This window comes from Takifugu rubripes, chromosome 15 (genome assembly GCF_901000725.2).
Source record: "Takifugu rubripes chromosome 15, fTakRub1.2, whole genome shotgun sequence".
In the NCBI taxonomy this organism is placed as follows: domain Eukaryota; kingdom Metazoa; phylum Chordata; class Actinopteri; order Tetraodontiformes; family Tetraodontidae; genus Takifugu; species Takifugu rubripes.
In genome coordinates, this window is record NC_042299.1 from 6,341,885 (window position 1) to 6,363,784 (window position 21,900).

A 21,900-nucleotide genomic window follows, 5' to 3' on the forward strand; every position below is an offset into this window, starting at 1 on the left:
ACACCCCCAAATCCCCACATTAAAATTCTGTTCCCATTTGAAGTTCTTATTTCGTGAAACATTTGAAGTGAGAGTTTAAAACAATGCATCCAGACTTTGTAACCGTACAACTAAAATAAGGAAAAGGTATTTACATTCCATTGCTGAATTTGGTTTAGTCTTCAGAGGACGTCCCTGAAGCGTGCGCGCTCCCCGTGACGTCACCGCCCTTTGATCGCCTGAAATCCTCCGATAAGGCGAGGCGCGCTCTCGCTCAGCTGTGAATGGGGATCAGTCCAGCTCCGGTCGTGCAGCCGTAAGACATCACCACCATCCCGCTTACCCCGTCTGGTCTCCCAGTCAACGAGCTCGCTCCTCCGGCACCGCTGTAGCCCGGCAGCGCTCCAACAGCTCCGCTAGCTCCGTCAGTGTGGTCCGCTGACACTATCCCCCCGTAACTCGGCAAGTTGCTGTTGTGACCGTCGGAGCTGTCTCTGTCTGTCCAGGAATGAGAAATGATGGCTGGTTCTGCAGCAGAGGAGAAAACCTTCCGCCGGTTCCTGGAGCTCTTCCACCGGGAGATGAGAATGCCTCTGCAGGAGAGCGACCCGGTGCCGATGCGCCCATTGTCGGACCTGGTGACGGAGGACGAGGTGGAGGGGGAATGCCTTGACCTGTGTCTCCAGCACCTCTACAAATAGTTAAGTGAACACTTTTCCTCAACCCTTTTATTTGTCTTTAATGTTTGTCAGTTACTCGGCGGGGCAGGCGGTGTAAATGTCAGCGTGTTTTCCAGCCTCATGGATCAGTTCAATTGTGCAGAACTGCGGCCGGGTCCTCATCACAGAGCCCGGCATGGCTCGCAGCTACCTGCTGGGTGTGTCCAACGCCAAGTTTCCAAGCGTTTTTCAAGGAAACATCAGACGGCATTAACGCTTAAAACAAAGCCCTAATCTAACCTTGCTGCCGCTGCGGGTTACTTATCTCCCACGCAATTTGCGTTTCGCTCCTTTTTGCTGCCAAAAATGACGCCAACGGTGATAAAACAGGGGGTCTGCAAGAGGTGAACCCCAGGATTTGCGTAACGTCGCGACGTCAGCATGGTGTAGGAGGGAGAGGACACCGCCATCGCTGCTCTTCACGTCTTTCTGTAGGCTAAAAATAACCTCGCCGCTTACGTTATTAGCTTCACGTCTGTAGAATGAGCTGAGAAAAAAAAAACCAACATAAACTAGTCCGTAATGTTGGTTTATTCAATGGTAACTCTCCAAATCAGTCGACCTGCGTACATCATACACTTTACAGCTGTTTTTGTGCTTTGATATGACATGAACACCCATTTTCCATATTCATAATCTGCCTGCCTATGAACTGATGGAGTGTTGGACAATCTGAAGAAAAAGGGAGCTCTGCTGCATGGCCTGGTTTTGGGTTCCAAAATAGGTGCAGAAACTGTGCTGGGAAGAAAAGGGTAGAAGGACTCATGTAGGGCATGGAGCGGTGAGGGGGCTGCTTAAGAGAGAGGCTTTCACCAGCCAGTGTGCAGGCAGACTGTTTGGGCACATTATGTCCATCCAGCAGAGACGGGGAGCATCTGCAGGTGACAGGATGGATCACATGCAGACAGCAGAGCTGTCAGGTGTTTCTCTTTTCAAACTCTTCTGAATAAACCCTCCTAAAGCTGATCCGGATCTACACATTTCTAGGGACTTTACCCCAGAGTCCAGGGTTGACTGGTGACTGTGGGGGCCTTGAGCATTCAATCCTCTCCACCTTCCAACTAATTCCAAACCTTCTAACACACACATACATTATTTGTTGAACAGCTGATTTAGTATATTCCTCCCGACAGCTTTTTTTTTTTTTTTTGTGGCGTTCCTTCGTAGAGCTGCAGCAGCTGTTAAATATTAAATGAGGAGGCGTTCACCTTTTGTCAGCTCCAGAACAAAATCTAACGTCCACTTACATCTAAATTGCTGTCTTCAAATTGCACTTTCTACTATTCAACTATTCTACTGTCAAATGCTAGATAACAACCTCCAATCTGTAATTGAAGAGCTAATTTGCTACCAGTTCTGCTTCAAATCCCCTGAAGTGATCAGTTTTTCTCAGTGATCCAATGATTAACTTCTCTGGAAAGTGTGAAATAATCTCCCACCACTACTGCTGCACTTGTGTTTCCTGTTTCCTGAGTTCACATATCTACTCATAGTGTCCAGCTTTTGTGGGCAGATACAGTAACTTTAGTGTAATCTGGTTATTCCAGAAGAGTGTCTGACGCTCTGTGCCAGCGAGCTGGAGCGCATCCAGTCACGACCCGACTGGATTCTTCCTCCCACTCTGCTGCTGAACAGGGACCTGACTGACGATACAATTTGCTGAACCTCCCAGCAGCTGATGTTCTTCCTTTCTAATACTCTCTGGAGCTGAAGTTGCTCCGATTGTTGTTATTATTATCTTCAGTAAAGGCAGTTTTATTTTGTCTTCTACCTTCAGACAGTTGCAGAAACATGAACATTTCAAATAGAAGCCACATCCTCTTTTTACTGGTAAAAATCTTATGTGCTACTTGCACTGGAATTTCCCATTTTCTGTCAAACTTCTTCAAACAGTGTTTAGAGGAAATGCAGCGTGCCAACATATCTAATTAGGAAATATTCTAACTCCGTAACATCAGACTACTCTAGCTGTTGTATGATGGAAATTAGTTTTTTGCCTTTTTTAATTACTTAAATCAGAGTATATTTAATTTCCCCTTTCTTTAATTAAAGAAACAAGTTTTTTGTTTTTGTCTCCCTGATGACTACAAGGTTTTAGTTTGAAATAAAATGGACATGTTAATTTTCAGTGGAAACTCTCCAAAGAGAAGCAGTTTGATGGTGCTTGTGATTCTTAATGACGGTGTTTGGCCGGCTGCTCTAGTTCCGTTTAAATGTCTGCCCAGTTTGGCTCTGTGGAAACAATTATCAGCCAAAATGACTGCGGCTCTTCACCGAACCATTAGCCGGTGTCTCGCTTCAGGATGGTCTGACTTTGTTTAGAGATCGGACCAGAAGCTGGCTCTACTGGTTTTCTACTGGAAGGTCTGGGAATGATGCACAGGCTCAGCTGGAGTTTCTTCCAGGTTTTATGATCTCAAATAGCTAAACAATGGGATCTGATAGCAAAGCTGACGTTAAAAGTCTGACCCAGTATGGCTGGTTGTTTTTTAACCACAGCTTGAGCTCTACTTGATTACTCAAACACAAATGAACCTGTAAAAACAGGGATTTATTGTCATCGTGGCCACAGATTTCAGTGCTGTTGAGTTTGAAGTGCGTAATGAGCTGTGCCAGGATCAGTCCTGCAGCTGAGGCTCAGGTTAATCTATCACTCATGCCCCCATTAACAGTTGTGGCTGATGCTTAAAGCTCTCAACATATACAGCAGACTGGTCTACAGTCAGTATTTACTGACATCAAGGTTGCGTCATACACATGAGTTGTCATAGTAACAACAACCCAGGCGCCCTTGAAAAGTGTTATAATGGTGCTCCACAGCCTCTGTAGAGACAATAGCAGAAAGGCAGTTTAATGAAATCATTTGATGTAATTATTTTCTAATTACTTTGTTAACCTGAATACTGGAGTTAGATGATCACCCAACAGGTTAGGATTTGTACAAATCATCCCCAGGACAGACACACAAATTGGCAACAGACTGGAGGAATTTCATAAATACACAGGAAGATTCTCTCAGGAATGTTCTCACAGGACCAACAATTGACCTGATGTTGCTTTAGCTGACCTTGTACCAGATGGTTGCCAGGGACGGCGTAAAGCCCGGACGTTGACGATGGCGACGCCTTGGTTTCCTAACAGACAAGAACTTTTCCTGCAGTCCTTGAAGCAGACTGACGGCTCGGCTGAGTGTGTGCGTGAGTTGGTGAGGTGGCCGAGCATCCTACACGGCTGTCTGCTGCAGCCGCTGAGTGTAATGATAGTTGGAGGCAGCAGCTCTGGTGATTCATCCCAACGTGTCATTAGTTTGTCTCTGGGTTGAACAGCTAATAATAGACTTCTGCAAGACGAGAGATCCCCTCTGTGTGTGTTAATGGGGGGCGGGTGGAACACTTGGTGTTCTACAGGGACTAAAGTGTTGTGGAAGTAGCGCGCGTGTGTGTGTGTGTGTGTTGTACGTGCTGAAATTATGCTAGTTTGGTTTTTGCTCTCCAGGCAGCTGGGAATCACTTCTGAAGAGCGAGTTGATGCCCCTGAACGCTGACTTGAGTGTTGAGGGTTTACTTGCTGCTCAAGACAAACACACACAACTTCGTGTTGCAGACAGAAGTGCAGCGATGATGGCTCTATTTGCGCAGGTCAGAACTTACAGGAAACTTCTCAGTTTCAACAGAACAGAAATGATGATTCATAGCTGTGCTGTTCGCCAGGCTTGCCAATCAACAACGTGTTGCTGTTCTCCTTTAGCCGCCGATGAAAATGCTCAATTATTTCAATCACAAGACTTGAATAATGGGACCAAGAGCCAAATGGACTCATGTGTCATGTTACACTGAGCTCTGCTTGATGCTCCACAGGAGGTCTTTTGGTTTGTTTTCACTGGAACAAACTGCCTGCTGATGAAAAGAGAGCAAGATATGAAGATAATAATGTACTTCTATCTTTGTGAGGACTCACACTGACTTCCCCCATTCTAACCTCAACCTAAATCCAATTCTCACCTTAACAGAGTCTCAACCCTCACACAGCCCTCGAAAGATATGAGGTCCAGTGAAAATGTCCCCACGTTCTTGGCAAAATACATATTCTGGTAATGTAGCATAGAAGAGCACACACTTGGATATACTGTAGGGGGGTCCAGACCTCATTAAACAGAAATGTCTCCTGCAGCTGTAAAGATGTAGGGGGCAGATCTGACTTCCTCTCGCACACACATGCGCACGCGCACACACACACAAACAATTAGAAGAGTAGGTGGTGAAACAGGAGCTGCTGGTGACAGATTTATCGAAGGATGAGCACAGACTAAAGCTGGAGGGTAGCTGGTGTTTTCTGATATTTTGATGAGTGTTTCTTTAAAGCAACAGTCTTTCCCCCAACATACTATAGTTTTTGAAACATTGATAATCAAAGAGGCTTTTTTAAAAATGGTAATTTAATAGAATTAAAATGTGACCTTTTTGTTACAGTTACTGTATTTCTTTCTTTTAGATTCTGATGAGAAATCAATCAGATTACTCGATCACAATCTTAAGTTCTACTTAACTGTATTTTTGACTTGTTTGGGTGTTGTTTTTCTCTTATACCTGCTGTTGCCATTAAAATCAAGCTAACAGTTGTGTAAGTTGGTGCAGCCAGCCACCACAGTGATTTACACACTTAAAGCCACTCTCTAAGCCGACATTTTTAAACATTTAATAGTCCAATCCTCTTGTTCAAGGTTGAGTTTATTTAGTTTGGAACAAGCGAACCCCTCAGGGGCTTCAGTAATCAGGACTTCCCTCAGGCCATCCAGCAGAAGTAGGATGAGGGAGGAAATACTGGCAATGCAGAAGTGTGAGGCCGCATTAACGTCCAGCTGCCCACACTTACCAACTCTCATCACTCCCACACTCCAGCGGCTGTATTCTCATGTAGCTGCTGTATTTCGGAGCCGGTGGCCGTTTCATTTGGGGAGCAATCTGCAAAAAACAAAGACATTCTAACAATAAATGAGCACATTTTGACCTAAGCAATTATTAAAGTTTCACAGTGAAACTTGTGATCCAGTCAGATTCAGGTCACTTCAGTGACCCGCAGATGCCAAGCAGGAAATCTGGCTAATTTTCTGCTAAAACACATAACTTTGATTTTCTAAATGCATCCACTGAAAAATAAATACTCTCTGGACATGGAAATTGTAATCACGGTAATGAAATATTATTAGAGTTACCGTGACGCTTTTGAAATGGATTATGACTAATGGAGGAATAAATGTTCCAGCGTTTCAGAATAAAGCTGCACTCCAGAGATAATTGTTTTTCGAGCAAATGCTGGATGAATTGTCACTTTAGAGCTATCGGTGAGGTCCCACATGTACCGTCTCAGAAAGAAGTGACCCCCTTTTGAGCTGAACCAGTTTTGCCGCCGCCCTGATTGTATTTGGTGAGGCTAAAACTTGCATCTGGCATCACTCCTGTGATTGCTGCCTCTCCCTGTGATGCAGCATCTTTGTTAGCACTCCAGCCTTAACTTACAGGTGACGCAACACCTGGCTCAGAGTGCATGTGCATTGATTTCTTTTTTTTTTTTTAAGTCCCAGTTTTCTACGCTGCCATCTGTCTGTCTGCTGCCCTTTCACTGTTTAATCAGAGCACCATGAAGTAAGAGATTTGGTCCCTCTCCAGAGAGGAACATCCTGAGGCTTCTGGGAAGTGACTGGGTGGCTTTCTAGAGCCCCTCTGAAAGGCTGTTGGGGCTTTTCTGTGGCTTTTAGACGTCTCGTCTCTGGCTCGGTATGGACACATCATGAGTTTGTTTATCTTTATCACTGGCGCTTGGCTCCATCCAGTCCTATCCTTGCTTTGGCAGCTTTTCTCTCACTCCAGCCATTGACCGGCTTCCTCTCCCCTTTTGCCCCCCTGGCTGTCGCCTGGACTGTCCCAGCCTTTGAAATTAGTCGCAGTGGTAATCCCTTAATCAGAGCGTCTCGCTGGGATTACCACAGAGGGCAGTTGTGGTTATTGCCCCACCTGCCATCACCACCACCACCACCACTGGCGATCCCCGCAGTGGATTCGAACAGCAACCAGATACCATTTATAGCAGGCAGAATTAGGAAGTTAGCAGCTTTGTTCCATGGCACCAAAACTGAACAAGATGAGATTTAGATCTGTATCACTTTCTTTTCCTTCTCCAGTATGATGACAAACTACACTAAATATAAATATGGTAGTCGTTATCTGTTGCTGCCCACCTCGTGGCTGGAGACTACGTCTCTTGCTAACCTGCTGGGATGTCTGATGTGTCTGCCATTAAATTGCATTATGGGTAACATAGGCCCTTTGTTTGGACAGTGAGGAATGGTTCTGTTGTATCTGTTTGGATAGTTTAAAATGAAAACCATCCATTAGTGTTTTTTCTTTTTGGAGCTAAATTAATATTGAGCCATAGAAAAGTGACTCAGCTGGAATAAGTGGACCTTAATGGGATCCAGTGAATGAGAGGTTGGCCTCATCACAACAATGGTTAAAATCAAAGTCAGGCATAAAATAGAACTTCTGATGAGTGCAGTTTATGTGATCCAATGCTTCATCAGGTCCTAATGGATTAAAACACAAGAGAGCTTTCACTTTAAAAGATACAGCAAATGCAGTTTAACACATCATTAGGAGTTCCTTCCTGTTTGTGTCGGTAAAGGTGGACGTGCTTGAACCTCCTGTAATCCAGCGTGTTCTGGGACGCCACCGTCACGAGTCTGTTGGCCACACTGGTTTTTCGAGGAAGACAAACTATGCAAATAGGGATAAACATGCAAAGATCAAACACACAAAACGTCTGCAAACAGAAGCACCAGTGTTTTGTTCTAGATGTATCATCCTTCTCTGCTGACGGGGATTTTTACATCATGTGCTGTCCATGCGAAAATATTTGTTTAGTATGTTTAGCTCGGGGGAAAGCATTGGCAGGACTGAGAAACTGAAGAATCAAGAGTCTCGCTCTGATGTCTCTAAAACAGGCTCTTTAATTAATGTCAGCTCTGGAGAGGCCCCATTTTTGGAAGTGCAGTGACCTTCAAAAGTGTGCAGTGTCCTCCTTTTGCCTCCTACGGCATTATGGATCTACTTGCGTAGAAGCATTTCAGCCTGCTGTGACCCCAAAGAGCCTGCAGGCTGGTGTTACACACTGCAGCTTTGCAGTTCCTGAGCTGAATGCAAAGCAGTTTATAACCCACAATCCAACCTGTCTGACCTTGAAGTGAGGAGAGGAGAGAGGTGCTGGTGCCCTGAGCCTAGACTCCAACTCCAGTTGGCTCGCGGTCACTAATTTAGCCGGATCTGCCTGAGCATCCGATGGAAATAATGCACCCAGGACCAAGGTCAAAAACAACAGTCCTGCACTTGTTCTTCATCAGGGTAAATATTTCATGGTTGTCTGCCTGGAGTAAAAACAACTCTCAGCCAGTCCTGCAATGAATCACCAGAACAACCCATAATAATAGTTAAAATATCCTCTACCTTCTGCAGAGATATTCCGATATAGACTGTTGACAGTTTTGGGTCTGCTCCCCGTGTGGCTGCTAAAGGTTGCTGGAATGACCTTAAATGACCGTATTTTTAGACAAATACTCTGTCACACTAAAACCTCTTTAAATCCATTTAAACCCATATAGTCACATTAATTATAGGAAGGAGGATACGTCATTTAGCTTTTTAGGTCGTTAAACTGGTTGAGGAGTGGATATGTTTAAATCTAATGAGTGTTATTGATGTGACCTTCAGGTCAGGAGAGAACGGAGCTCCCAGTAGACGCTTACCAGTCCAGTAATAATCCAGCTGGTAGATTATGTAATTCAGCCTCCAGGTTCTCTGCAGTCTGCTCAAAAACCTTAGCGGGTGTTACACGCAAACTCCTCAGACTGTCGGCAGAGGCTGTGAAACTGACTGCATGTAGCTCCGGCACGTAAGCATTCGCTCCCATACCGACGCGCCACGTGCGCATCTTTATGCCTCGCTTCACCTGCCGCGTGTCATCTCTCAAGCTCCCATCATGTCTTGTTGAAGCTTTAACTGTTAGCGCTGGCTCCTTTATTCGGTCCGTGGAGGCTTTTCAAGTTTTATGGCGGATTATACACGCCTCTCTGCCGCACACACCGTGCACGTCATAACAGGGCAGCTTAAACGTGGGCAGCAGCCCGTGACGCCCACCGTCACAGTTGCTCTGTCACTTCCACCCTGTGTGAGGTGCAGCGTGTTACGTCAGCGCAGCTCTGTCATCCAGAGGTGGAGCGGACTGAAGAGGTAGAAGTGCTGAGAGCCAACCGTTGACATCTGCTGTTGGTCCAACGTGATCTGCACCTTTAACTGTTTCCTGTACACAGGAGCGCTGAGTCAGTCTTCAAATAATTTCTTTTCCCCAATAAACCAGTTTTGGGTGGGTTCTTGATGCTTTTGTTTTTGTCCTCCCTGCAAGAGCTGGGTCCTGCTCGAGGTTTCTTCCTGTTAAGACTTTTTCTAGCTTTTGTCAGATTCTGGATTCAGTCAAGCTTCTTGGGACAATGTGATGCACCATTGTCATCAGAGTATAAGTGTTTCAGACGCAGGTGAAACACATCGTCACATTCTGTGGTGTGCTGTGTCTCTTGTAGCCGTTCAGTGTTCTGTTCAGAGACTCAATTATAGCTGGATGTCAGTGAAATTTAGATGCCTGCACACGGACTGGAAGAGCTGGAGTGTCGTGGTCAGATCTAATGTTATATAATTCACAGAGCACCCAGGAAATACTTGAGTTTGGTTTGAAAGGCAGTGGAACATTCAAAGCACAGAGCTGATTTACAATAAGGTGGGTAATAATCAATAATTCACACAGATGCATCCACTTCATAATGAGTCAGGCCAGTAGAAAAAACAGACCTTGTTGTCAAAGTCCTGCAGAGGTGGCGAAGGAAATCTGCTAATTTGAGAGCTTATTCCATCCAAATTAGAAACCTGGCAGGTTTAAAAATAGGATTATAGTAAAGTAATTGAAATCATAAAAGTCATCAGCTGTTAACAGTAATCACCCATAAACCTGGATGAAAGCTTTTTGTCTACCCGACCTACAAATAATCAATTGGCCTTTAGATTTTGCATGTGAAGGCGCAGAAAGATTGAATGGAAGAGGAAGAGCGATGGCGATGGATTTCTGTCACTCGCCATTGGATGCCAGAAATCTGAGCAACAGACTACAATGCCACATGGTGTGTGCGCGTGTGTGTGCGTGTGCGTTAGGAGACAGATGAATTCATCAGAGCCACTTGAAATCCATCTTAAGGGAAAAGCAGTGCAGAGATGTGATTTAGGGGCTGCTAGCGCGTTATGTAATCCGGAGTTGCCCTGTTGAGAATACTGCGTTCACGTAACGGTACGTTACACACACGTGTGCGCGCCGAGTTTTCTTCATTAGCTCCGTAGAGGCAGAGACGGTAACACGTTTTTATGAGCCAAACAAACGGAAAGGCTGGAAGTGTTCCAGTGGATCTACCCTCTCACCTCCGCTTGGCTCAGAAAAGCCTCAATATTTAGAATAAAAAGGTGGGAGAGAGTTCTGAGCGCTTGGCAGGAGGACGGGTGACACCATTGACTGTCAGTCACTTGCTTCTCTGTTGCCATGGAAACAACCTTGTTGCACCGTATGGGGCTAATTCTGGAGGAAACCGTGCAGGAAGCAATGGTGTAAAAAGAAAAAAACAAATAAATAAATAAACGAGAATATGGCTGCATGCATGAGTCATCTGCTAACGCGCACAATCTCCAGATTCAGCATCTCCCAGAGCTCCCTGAGTGGCTGCGGTGGGAGACGGCCGCCAAGCGCACCAGCCATGACGGCGGCATCAGAACCTGCGTCCACAGATGACAGAAAGAGGAGGGATGGTCATAAACACCGGCTGTGGATGACGTCGCCGATCAGGCGGCAGCGCCAGCGTCCTGGGAAAGTTTGGCTTCCTCTTTGTGCAGTTGGAGGAAGTAGCGACACATTTTATCCCAGATGGCCTGAATCTGAAATAAAATTCACGGCTTGTTAACAGTAACAGGCACTCATGATGGTCCAGTCCGGCTACCGTTTGAATTTGGGGATTTTGGATTGTGGAATTAGAAGAAATTTTCTAACGCATCCCAGATTTACCTGTGCGAGGAACTTTGTGATCGTAGGCGATGACGAACTATCGGGCAGGTTTGCTATGAACGTCCGCCTCAGTCACTCCCGTAATGACACAACCCCAATCTGTCTTTTTCATAACTCTAATCCATTAAATTGTTTCCTGGCTTCCATAAATTTGCAGGAAGTATGAAGGGAAATTGCAAAGCAGGTGGTGGCAGGTTAAAGTCGATTAGATCACACTAGCTGAACCGTTTTTATTTATCTTTTATATTCTCCACATCTTTAATGGATCAAAGCTAAATGCACTCTGGGAAATGAATGCTTCACATTGGTGCAGAACATCTCAACACTGTTTACCATCCAGTTGTATTTCGCACACAAACACTCAGTCTGCCTTTCACAAAGGTTACCCTGGTGACAGTGGGACCACGACAGGGGAGGTCGGCTGCATATGACACTCCCTGTGATCGACCCCACCTCGGTTTTTATCAAAGATCTGCTTGAACCTTTAGTGCATATCCAGTGGAACTTGTTTCCTTTTCTCAGATTTTCAGAAGAAAGAGAAATGGAAAGCATCAAAGCACGTCACAGGGTAGGACTCTGACTATTGTGACCAGTTTGTACCAGTGCTGGTTTTTATCCAGTGGGTTGTTGCCAGCGTGATGGTGTGAACTGAGATTAAGCTCCTCTTTAATCCTCCTCCGCTCCACATGACCTCACTGTGATGCACGAGCAGTCGCGGGCCCTCATTGGCTGCCTGCCGCGTTCTCCGGTGTGAACCACAGCCAATCGGAGCTGCTGTTCTCAGCATCCTCCCCCACAGGGCAGCCAGTGGTGGAACTAGTGGGAGAAGGAGGGAAATGCTTCTATGAATGGAAACACGGAGGAGAGGACACAAACCGGGGCGCTGATGCTCAGTCGTCAAATATTTACCGGTTCCACCCTACAAAAAACAAGGATGTGCCTAATTTTCTCTTTGGTTTAGCTTTGATTTTCTGTGTGTTCAATGTTTATTCTGCCGGAAACACAGTTGTTACCAGCTGGAGTCTGAAATGCTGCTGTGATCCATAACATATCCTCAACATAATACAAACCTGCAAAAGATGGCGTGAAAAGAATGATGTTCTGCCTTTATTTTATTATTGTTATTATAGGTCTGTGCATCATAATCAGTTTCCATCCATCCCTTAACGGCGTCACGGGGAAATTAATTTATCTGAATTTATGTCATCATGTAGCCTGGCCAAAGTTTTTCTGTCCAACATCAGAACAGTTCATGGTCGATGCTGCCAATCACCACAACAACCAGCACAACTGGTAGCTGGTTATGTGTCTCATGGCTGCGTCCATGTGGGAACATCCTTAAACTGCTTGGATGTTTCCAGCCCTTGACCTAGTTTGGAAGCAAAATCAGGACCTGGTGAAAACGGAGGGGGGATTACAGCGTGAACGATGGTGTCTCCGTTCCGGATAACCTGGTTTTTGATGCTGAAAATTCCAGCTAACTAGGAAAAACTCCAGTATATTGTGGTCTGGCCCAGACGAGAGTTTATCCTTTAGTCACATCAGAGCAAGAAACCAGCTGGCAGATGAAGAGCAGACAGGAAGTGTAGATCCGTTCATATGGAGATCAGCTTTTTACCAGTCCATATAATAATAATAATAGTAACGCTAATGAGGAACAGGTGTGAGGCCAAAAAGATCCTTTTACCTTTTAGAATGTCTTTATTGTTATTATGCGGCCATAATGAATTTGTTTTCCTGATTATACGTTTTTGTCTCTTTAGTCGCTGAGACGGTTGATGAAAGCAAAATAGAAACAATGAGGAGCTCTGTTTGTATTTTACAGTTTTAACAAATGTATTTTGCACGTTAATAAAGGACCAGACAGGCTCAAGCGGTCACTGACTGCACAGGTGCTGTTCAACGGAAGAGCTCCAGAGGTCCTAAAACTGTCGAGCTAGCGTTTGATTAGAAATGTCTCCCTGCTATCTTCTCAGCTGGCCTGAGGTAATTCATTTAGATTAATTTAGCCAAGCAGTGATCAGTCCGAACAAGCAACCTCGAGTGTCTCTTTAGAGGATTCACTTACGTTGCCAAATTAATTAAACCAGCAAGACGCAGCGGTGGTTGTGTTGAGTGTTGCATTCAGGGGACAAATGTGTGGACACTAAAGTAAACGGCACCTCTTCTCCACGCTCTGCCACGTGGAGGGGTTTTGGGATTAAATGAGTGGAGAACCACTGCAAACGTCCACAAATGAGCGTGCACATTATCACTGTTTGACGTTTGTAGCCTGTTGCTTAGGTAATCTGGAGGGGAGGCGAGCAGCAAGCTGGGCCCAGATGGCTGAAAAGATCAGTGTCTCCCTACAAAGTCACATGATCTGGAGTTTTAAAGTGTTTGGTGGGGTTGTATCAAATTTGGTGGATTTTGTTGGCCAAAGCTCTTTTTTGCTGCGTGGGATCTGAATCTTGATCATCTTGCTTGTTTGTATTGATCTGCTGTGTTGCAGGATTGTGTGTGAAAGGTTTTTTATTACTTCTGTAGCGAGCTCATGGTAAAGTTTAATATTAGAGCATTTAGGCAGTTGTGTGGTGATGTTAAACTTCAGGTGAGTCCGGGAGAACAGACCTTACTAACGTCCCTTGAATGCATCATCCGGCAAGTACACGAGCGTGATTCATTCCAGTTTCCTCTTTTATACTTGTTTTTCCACTTTTTTTCAGTTTGTGACTTTAAAGGTTAACTTTTAAAATGATATTTGATGTGCAAGTCATGGAAGCAGAAAATGTTTTTAAACTTACTGACTTTATCGATCTGAGCTGACAGCTGATCAGTTTCACAAATTCAAATCTGATTCTTCACTGAACCTGAGAAAAGAGTCCAATTATCATAATATTATGTTAGATCTAAACACGTAAGATTGTGATGCGTTTCCATGGTTACCTGCATCTATGTTGCCCTCCTGTGTTCATATGAGTCTCCCGACCTCCTCTTACCCATAGAAATAACCTTGCTGTTGCCTTTCATTTGCTCTGCAGCTCCATATGATGCTGTCACTGTGTCTCAGAAGCCTGTTGACATTTACAGAGGATTCTGTGACCCTGACCCATTCATAACTGTGTCTGTCCCCCCTCCCCGCAGTAACTGCCCGTGCTCCCTGGCTGCAGCCTTGGCCAGAGCCACAGCTGACAGCATCCTTCAGACCGATCTCTCCATCCACCACCTCAATAAGACTGTAGAAGATGGAGCTGACCCAATACCACGTGAGTCCTCAGGGATCCTCGAGCCCCCCCCCCCCTCTCAAATTAGGTCTTTTTTCGCAGACACACATCATCCAACACACACATGCAGACGTATAACCACCAGGGTTTTGACCCATTTCTTCTTGACAAAACTGCGTTAAACCGTATTTGACCACTAGAGGGCGGCAGGTGGACTCAGAAAAGCCAGTAGTCACGACATTGCTCATTTAATTAAGATGTGAGGATCATTAAAAAACAAAGAATCCACGAACACTCAAGTTTGAGGAGTCTTTCATGCCAAACATTTTTACATTTTTATTGATACGTTTTTATTGATAGGCACCAATAAAAGCATTATTTACACCTTTTTTGGCAGAAAAAAATGTTTTCCATTTATTTCTGAACAGTTATACTTGATATCAATTTTAAAAAAATCCAAATTTTTAAAATATAATTTATTAATTAAATAAAAGCTGATTTTTGTAGTAGAATAAAATAAAACAGGTTGCTACCTTGGCCTTATTCTAAAAGTACCAGCTATAGAGGGGATGGTAGGGGTAGTTTGGGTAGAGGTAGGGTAGTGGGAGGGGAAAATAGAGGTAGACAGACTGAGTTGTACCACAGAGTAAGTTAAAGAAACCTGTGTGTTTGTGTGTGTTAGAGTTGGAGTCGGTGAAGCTGGCCCGGCTGGTGTTCAACAGGCTCTTTGAGATATGCTGCCTGTGGATGAAAGAGTTGCCCTTCCGCCGCCGACCACAGCCATACTATGAAACATCGATCCACGCCATCAAGAACATGAGGCGGAAGATGGAGGACAAACACATCATCATCCCTGACTTCAACACACTCTTCAATCTTCAGGTAGATATGACGGCCACACGGCAGAATTTAGGGCAGACTGGATGATTCAGAGCTTTTCTCGGCAAGTATTCATTGATATTCCGATTTTTAAAAAACCCCATCAAGGGTAAAAGCAAAAGTTTTTTTTCTGCATATACAAGTCTGAAGAAATACCTGTTCATGAGGGTTGGTCATGTGACTGGTGTCATCCGGCAGGATCAGGACGAACAGGCCTATTTTGCCGTGTTTGATGGTCACGGTGGCGTGGACGCCGCCATTTATGCTGCCAACCACCTCCATGTGAATCTTGTACGGCAGGAATCCTTCAGCCACGACCCCAGTGAGGCCCTCTGCAGGGCATTCAAGCTTACCGACGAGGGCTTTGTGAAAAAGGCCAGGCGAGAGGTAAATACAGCATATTCGAACGTCCCCGAACCCCACGCAGTTACATAGCCCTCTCTACCTCGGCTTCATGAATATTCATTTCAAATGCATCCCCAGCACCTGCGCTGTGGCACAACGGGTGTGGTGACCTTCCTGCGGGGTCGGACGTTGTACGTCGCCTGGCTGGGAGACTCCCAGGTCATCCTGGTCCGGAGAGGACAGGTTGTGGAGCTGATGAAACCACACAAGCCAGACAGAGAGGTAACATGTTCAAAAGCTTCTGAATATTGGTGCTTGTCTACAGAATGCAAAAATGTGTGACACAGTTTAACAGACATCATTATAGCTGTTCATGTGAGTGTGCCTGTGTGTGTGTGTGTGTGTGTGTGTAGGATGAGAAGCAGCGGATCGAGGCTTTGGGAGGTTGTGTAATCTGGTTCGGCACATGGAGGGTTAATGGCAGCCTCTCCGTATCCAGAGCGATAGGTAACACAAGTCATTGAGGTTAAACACAACGTTCTGGCTCTTACACACAAACCTATTTTCACAGGCGACTCTGAGCACAAACCCTACATCTGTGGCGACGCAGATCATAATGTCTTCCCATTGGACGGCTCAGAAGACTATCTGATTCTGGCCTGCGATGGCTTCTGGGACACCGTGATTCCAGATGAGGCAGTGCGAGTGGTCAGCGACCACCTCCAGGAGAACAGTGGAGACACAACAATGGTGGCCCACAAGCTGGTGGCCTCAGCCCGTGATGCAGGTTCCAGTGACAACATCACCGTTATTGTGGTCTTTCTACGGGACCCACGCTCCCCGCTCCCCACCGGCGCAGATGATGAAGACGAGGCCGTGGTGGAGGGAGAGGTCGAGGAGGAGGAGGTGGTGGAAGTTGAGGAGGCGGAGCAGGAAGAGGAGGAGGAAGAGGAGCAGGAAGATGAGACGGTCAGGGCAGAGCGTGGCGGCGGCGAGGGGGGAAGCACAGCGGATGTCGGGGGTAAAAGCCGCGGAGGGTGGCCCCTGCAGCAGTGCTCGGCTCCCGCTGACCTCAGCTACGAAGACCGAAAGGACTCGTTGACAGACAGAACCAGCCTCAGTTTAGGGCCCACGCTGGAGGGCCGCATCTCTCTGACCCAGCGTTCTTGGCAGCCATGTTCTAATTTTAGCCCTGATCTGTTCACCACCGCTCGTATTAAACGAGAACGCCGCTTCAGGCGCAGGTCTTGTATTCCTTTTCAGCACCCCAGCATCACGGACCCACAGTGGCCCCTGACAGCCATGCTCTTAGGTCAGTCGGTGACACAGGGCCTTAGGCGTGGTTACTGTCGTCGCCGTTGGGGTCGGAGGTGGCCGGGTACATCCAAGCAACTGCTGGGCCTGTTGCCATTTGACCACTTGGCACCACAGCACGAGCGTGACTCCAACCAGAGGCCCGGTGTGGCAGTGCCTCACCTGTGTCACGATTCCACCATCTGAGGAGGTGACCCCAGCCCACGCATCTCATTCAGTCAACCCCGCCCTCACCCCCACCCCCCACACACACACCCTCCAGCTCTGCCTTCAACTGCTCATCTTTTCTTTGATCATAGGCTAGTTATGGCCCCAGCAGTGATTATTGGGACTTTGTTGGACGAGTGGCGTCGTCGGTCCTCATGTTTCCAAACGCTGGTCTATCACATACAAACAGTGGACGAGTGCAAAAATGTGTCCTCTCAGTTGTCCACATCACCAAAGCTGCTGCTTTAAATGTAAGCTGCTGGTCACATGACCTGGATGGACATAAATGCCGACACTGCTGGTTGATAGTCAAAAGACCCCCCAACGAGTCAAAAAAGAACCCTCAATCAGGAATCACACGAATGTTTAGTCTCTGTAGACAGGTTCGTTTAAATTCTACTGCTGTCACGTCTCCGACACTGATGGTTTATATTCTCTTGACAAATTTGCCGTAATCTGTGATTGGCTTAAAAAAAATCGGAATAAACGGAGCCCATTCTCTTACACCCTTTTCTATGCATCCAAGAGATGTACCAGACACCAGCACAGCGAAAGAGGTCATGCGTCCGCTCCACTTTGTCATCCTCTTCCTTCCATTAGACGTAGCTCGGTATAAATCCAGGTTGAGGTGATGCATATCGCCTTTTTACGCTGAGCGCCTGAGCATTACATTAAGCCCTAATGGCACTCTTTGCCTCATTGCCCTCCTCATCGGGCCGAAGAAGAGGCCGCTCAGTCCCCTCCCATCCAGTTGGTGAACTTGCCATTATCAGCCACAATTTGTCCACAGATAAAAGCATTTAACACAGGATTATATAAGATTAGCAGTTGCTTAACTGAATAAATGCTTTATGTGGTCCAGATGTTGGTAAACTGCAGGAATGATATTTAGTTAAACCAGGAAAAACCACAAGTGTATTTATTTTCTCTTCACATGAAACAGATGTGCAAAACCTTCAAATTCTGGGCCAGAGTTATTGTGAGCAACAGAACACGTGCCTTTTGCTTATTTTACTAAAGCCTAGTTACAGTACAAAGTGAAGTCCCAGACTCACACAGTGGCAAGATCTTATAAAAATTACAATTAATTACACAACTGCAAAATATCAGTTAATCCGTGGTGTTCAGTAACGTGAAGTCGATTTGTCCCCACCCAGTGGGACGGTCCACTTCACCACGAGATGATGCTAAAGGCTAATCAAATAGCTCCAGTATCACATCAGCACGATAAACAGACTAATGTGTGTCGGGTGATGTTTATAACAATCTAAGAATGCATTAGATAGAAACAGATCACGGTGGAAGCACAGCTTGACAGCTCCCAGTTCACATCATGTTCCCTCATCCAAATAATTTCCTACCTCAAAAGGTCTTTGTGCACCTCTGAGGCTAATTTCAACTGAAATGGATCTGGAAAAACAATCATTTAGTCAAAGTCATCAAAATAAAACAGGAACACATCGCGATACTGTTGGGTGACAGGAAGTCTAAACTACCATTTATCCACTTTGACATTTGCCTTCCACTCTAGTTTTTATGCTAAGCTAACTGCTTGTACTGCAATAGCCTCAGATTTGGAATATTTTCCTTGAGAATATATTTTTTATCTTATCGTGTTGGTGTGGACTTGACACTACAACACAGCACACGTGCACTCTTGATATTATACCCCCCCACCCACTGTAATCCAGTAAAGCCAACCCCCTCAGCTCAACTCCCCATTTTTATTTGTTTTCATAAGCCTTCACTAAGAAAGCCAGTTATTGATCCCATTTGTCCAACACCAAATATTCTATTGTAATCAAAACTGTATTTAATATATTATGTATTTACTGATTTATGCAGCACCTTATATGAAAACACATTTTTGGAGAATGCAGAAATCTAGATAATATAATATAATATCTAATATAATCTAGAAGATAAAACATTTCCACTTTCAAAGTTTGGGTCAGTTCTTGAGCCAGTCCACCCTCCCCAAAATAAAAATAGTGACCAGCAGCAGATTAACACGTTTGATCACCGTTGCCGAGGCAACAGCCGATATTGTAGTATCGATCCCACTTATGTATTTAATCAACATTAGCTCCGCACTATTTGGATAGTTCTATACTCTATCACAGCAAACCCAACTCTATTGTTTTATCAGCTTTTTTATTTGAACTTTGAAAACCATTGACTAATGTACAAAAAACATTTTGAATCAATTAAGAGAATATACTTGGACACAAATGTACAGTATTATAATTACTAGCAAATATAATCAGACTCATTATCACAAATTAATTTTTGTTTTTTGCCAAGTGGTGTCACCCTACAGCCTTTCACCTGACGATTCCTCTTTAAGGGCAGAGTTTATGGCACACTTGTTTATATAGATGGATGATAAATTTGTTATTGTTGAATCTTAATCAATTACATCCAGTGGGGTTTGTTTGCCTCTTATTGTTTTGATCTGAGTTTAGCTCTGGCTCCATTATGTCATGGTTGCCGTGACACCCCTGCGGACTCAGTAATGAAGAGTGTCATGCTGTCAGTGGAGCAGAATGTACCTCCTGTCCCAGAACCTCCTCAGAGACTCGCTGAAGTGGGTCACCGGGAGCCGGTTTCTGTTCCCAGAGGTGGCATCTATGAGGAACGTTGCTGTCGAGACGCTAAACAAACTCCAACGCTCTCTGTGGAATATCCCCTGAAGAAAAGGAAACAGGAACTCAGACACTTTCAGGCACAGACGTGTTTGTACATTCCACCTGTGAGTGGATGAGAGGAGAGCTGGGGGAGTATAGATAAAATAATCCCGATTAAGAAACCATTGGCTCCAGCACGACCTTAGCTGACCTTAAACATGTTGGACTCAACCAAATCTCCCACCACTGGACTGAAATGGAGGATCAAACACAAACTGGACCAGTGTGAGAAATCTGGGGGGAAAACATACAAAGATGCTGACAAGCAGCTTTAAAATACATAGTTTCCAATCCAAAGCTCCGATTCAATATTTTTAAACTGCACCAGCCTTAACAAAACATTTTGCCAACCAGATTGTACCACTAGTTTGTAGGTTTGTCAGAGCTGAACTTTGGCAGTTGGATCAAATGGGCCTGGTGTTGTGTGAAGTCTCCGTGGAAACTAAGATCAGGCCAAAGGAAGTACAGTGTTGGAGAGTTTTCATGGGGCAATAAAGAATGAAGTCAAAGAGGCTTCAATCTCAGACGTCCCTGTTACATCTGTAAAACAAAATCGGAAGTTTCCAACGAGAGGAGATGGTGTCAAATCTGTACGATTCTGAAGCCGATTATCTTCAGAGAACTACTGCAATCATGTTAGAAGCTAAGAACCCGTATTTGGTGCTTCCTGTACCATCGGTAGTCCCCCCCCCCCCCCCAGCATTCAACATTCTGGATGGCACTCAGCTCCCCTTCGTCTCCATTCACCAACATTCAGTGAGTTAATGCAGTATCACTCAACCAACCTTCACCCACAAGTGTTTAAAGCCATCGAGCCTTTGTGAAAATTCTTCTATCTAAGCTTAACAGGCCCACATCTTCACCCCCCCCCCCCCCCCCCCCGAAGGTCTCCAAGTGTGACGTTCCCCTCCCCATGATGAAATCACCACCTCAGTAGGGCCCTCTGTGAATCTGCACTGTGTCGATGTACACAAACAGCTTTTTTTTCTCTCTCTGTAAGCAATAATAACGTTGCTTTTTTTAAAATAAAAAAAAAAAGCTCTCTGAGGGTTTGTCTTCTGCCAAGTCCACTCAGAAGCTCTTGGAAGTTTGCAGATTCGGCTGTTTCTTTCTCCTCAGACGGCGGGTTATGACTCTTAATCCGTCCTCTGAGGAAATCCACATTTATTGCACCTGCTGGGAGGAGTTCTAGGACAAATATTGTTCAAGGGGAAACGGTGTGAACCTTTTCTTCTGTAGGACTTTTTAAAGAAAATGTTTGTGGCTGGAAAAAGCTGCGATGGGTCCGGGTTGGAAGACAAACCCCACGACTGGCTCCTCTGCTGACATGCAGGTTAGGTTAAAAGGAAAATACACTTGAGTACCTGTATTATCTGTGTTCTTGTAGTATATAAATATGTGTATGGTAACTGGTGACTAATTATCATGTATATAAAGATGATACCAAACCCCTCGACTGTTGGCTTTTATTTACGGTTGTTGAAGAAAGTGAGCAGAGGAGGAGAGTTGGGCTGAAGAGCAGAAGCATTAACAGATGCTTAAATAGATGAACTTTCTGAAGAAACTGGTGTGACTGGAGTTTGGCTGGAAATGGAGAGCAAAGGTTGGATCACTGACCAGGTATGAAGACAGGGTTTGGGAGAAGTGGAAACAGTCGTGAAGGGGTGAGAAGTGTCAGACGTCACTCAGGCTGAGCGGCGATGCTGGAACTGCTGCTCGGTCGGCAACGGTGACAAACAGCTTTGCAAAAATTGAGCAGTGCTCTAGTTTTTCTATAAAAAGATCATCCCGTCACGTTTATTTCATAATATGGCTTCAAGCAGCCGGAGGGGAGGACCATCTGACTGGTCTACAGGCTGGTGGAACTGTGAGACCAGAAGAAACACCCAAGATGGATCCTTGAGCGGGGCTCTTCCTGCCTGAGAGGAGATGAAGGTCACAGTGAAGGACAAATGGACACAAGCTTCAACATAAACTGACAAGTTCCCAGTGGCAGCCTCAGGAGTCAAAATATGAACATTTCTCACCAGTCTGGTGCTTTAATACCACAATATTCACATATGCTAACTGATCTTATCAGAACCAGTCCCGACCGGATGATCTGTAGATTAAACATTTAAAAATGTTTTGTCCATTTTGATGCACTGAAACTTACTGATGAACAATATTTACTTGGGTCCTCAATCTGCCACATTTCTGATTAAATGTCAGTTTACAATACTTAAAAAATAGCACATGTGATTGGAGTTGCTTACCTAATTACAGATAACTGAAAAAGTTCCTCTGAAGTTGATGTGGAAGATACAATTAGGAAAAAACATGAATACAAAATTTATGATTTTTAATTTTCTTTTCATACCATTATGGCAGCTGATCTGCAGCTTCACTAAAACTCAAATCTAATCCATGTTGGACAAGTCAATG

The 21,900-nt window shown here is 45.0% G+C and overlaps 1 protein-coding gene across 2 annotated transcripts; it reads left to right on the top strand.

The window, feature by feature from the left end:
- The first annotated feature begins 263 nt into the window (after nucleotides 1–263).
- On the top strand, nucleotides 264–20,932 carry ppm1e (protein phosphatase, Mg2+/Mn2+ dependent, 1E). Of its 2 annotated transcripts, XM_003970835.3 has the most exons (8): nucleotides 264–403; nucleotides 486–679; nucleotides 13,965–14,086; nucleotides 14,727–14,926; nucleotides 15,122–15,310; nucleotides 15,407–15,550; nucleotides 15,682–15,775; nucleotides 15,840–20,932. In XM_003970835.3, the coding sequence occupies exons 2-8, from the start codon at nucleotides 495–497 to the stop codon at nucleotides 16,766–16,768; spliced, it is 1,863 nt and encodes a 620-aa protein (XP_003970884.3). In that variant the 5' UTR covers nucleotides 264–403; nucleotides 486–494; the 3' UTR covers nucleotides 16,769–20,932. The 2 variants fall into 2 exon arrangements, with proteins under 2 accessions (XP_003970884.3, XP_029703739.1); XM_029847879.1 differs by having other exon boundaries at nucleotides 264–679.
- The last annotated feature ends 968 nt before the right edge of the window (nucleotides 20,933–21,900 follow it).

Bases quoted from the DNA above. Each gene is read 5' to 3' on its own strand.
- ppm1e (XM_029847879.1), top strand. From the start codon at position 495: ATGATGGCTGGTTCTGCAGCAGAGGAGAAAACCTTCCGCCGGTTCCTG. The intron at 15,311-15,406 runs GTAAATACAGCA...ATGCATCCCCAG, and splicing joins TGAAAAAGGCCAGGCGAGAG to CACCTGCGCTGTGGCACAAC. The intron at 15,776-15,839 runs GTAACACAAGTC...CTATTTTCACAG, and splicing joins CTCCGTATCCAGAGCGATAG to GCGACTCTGAGCACAAACCC.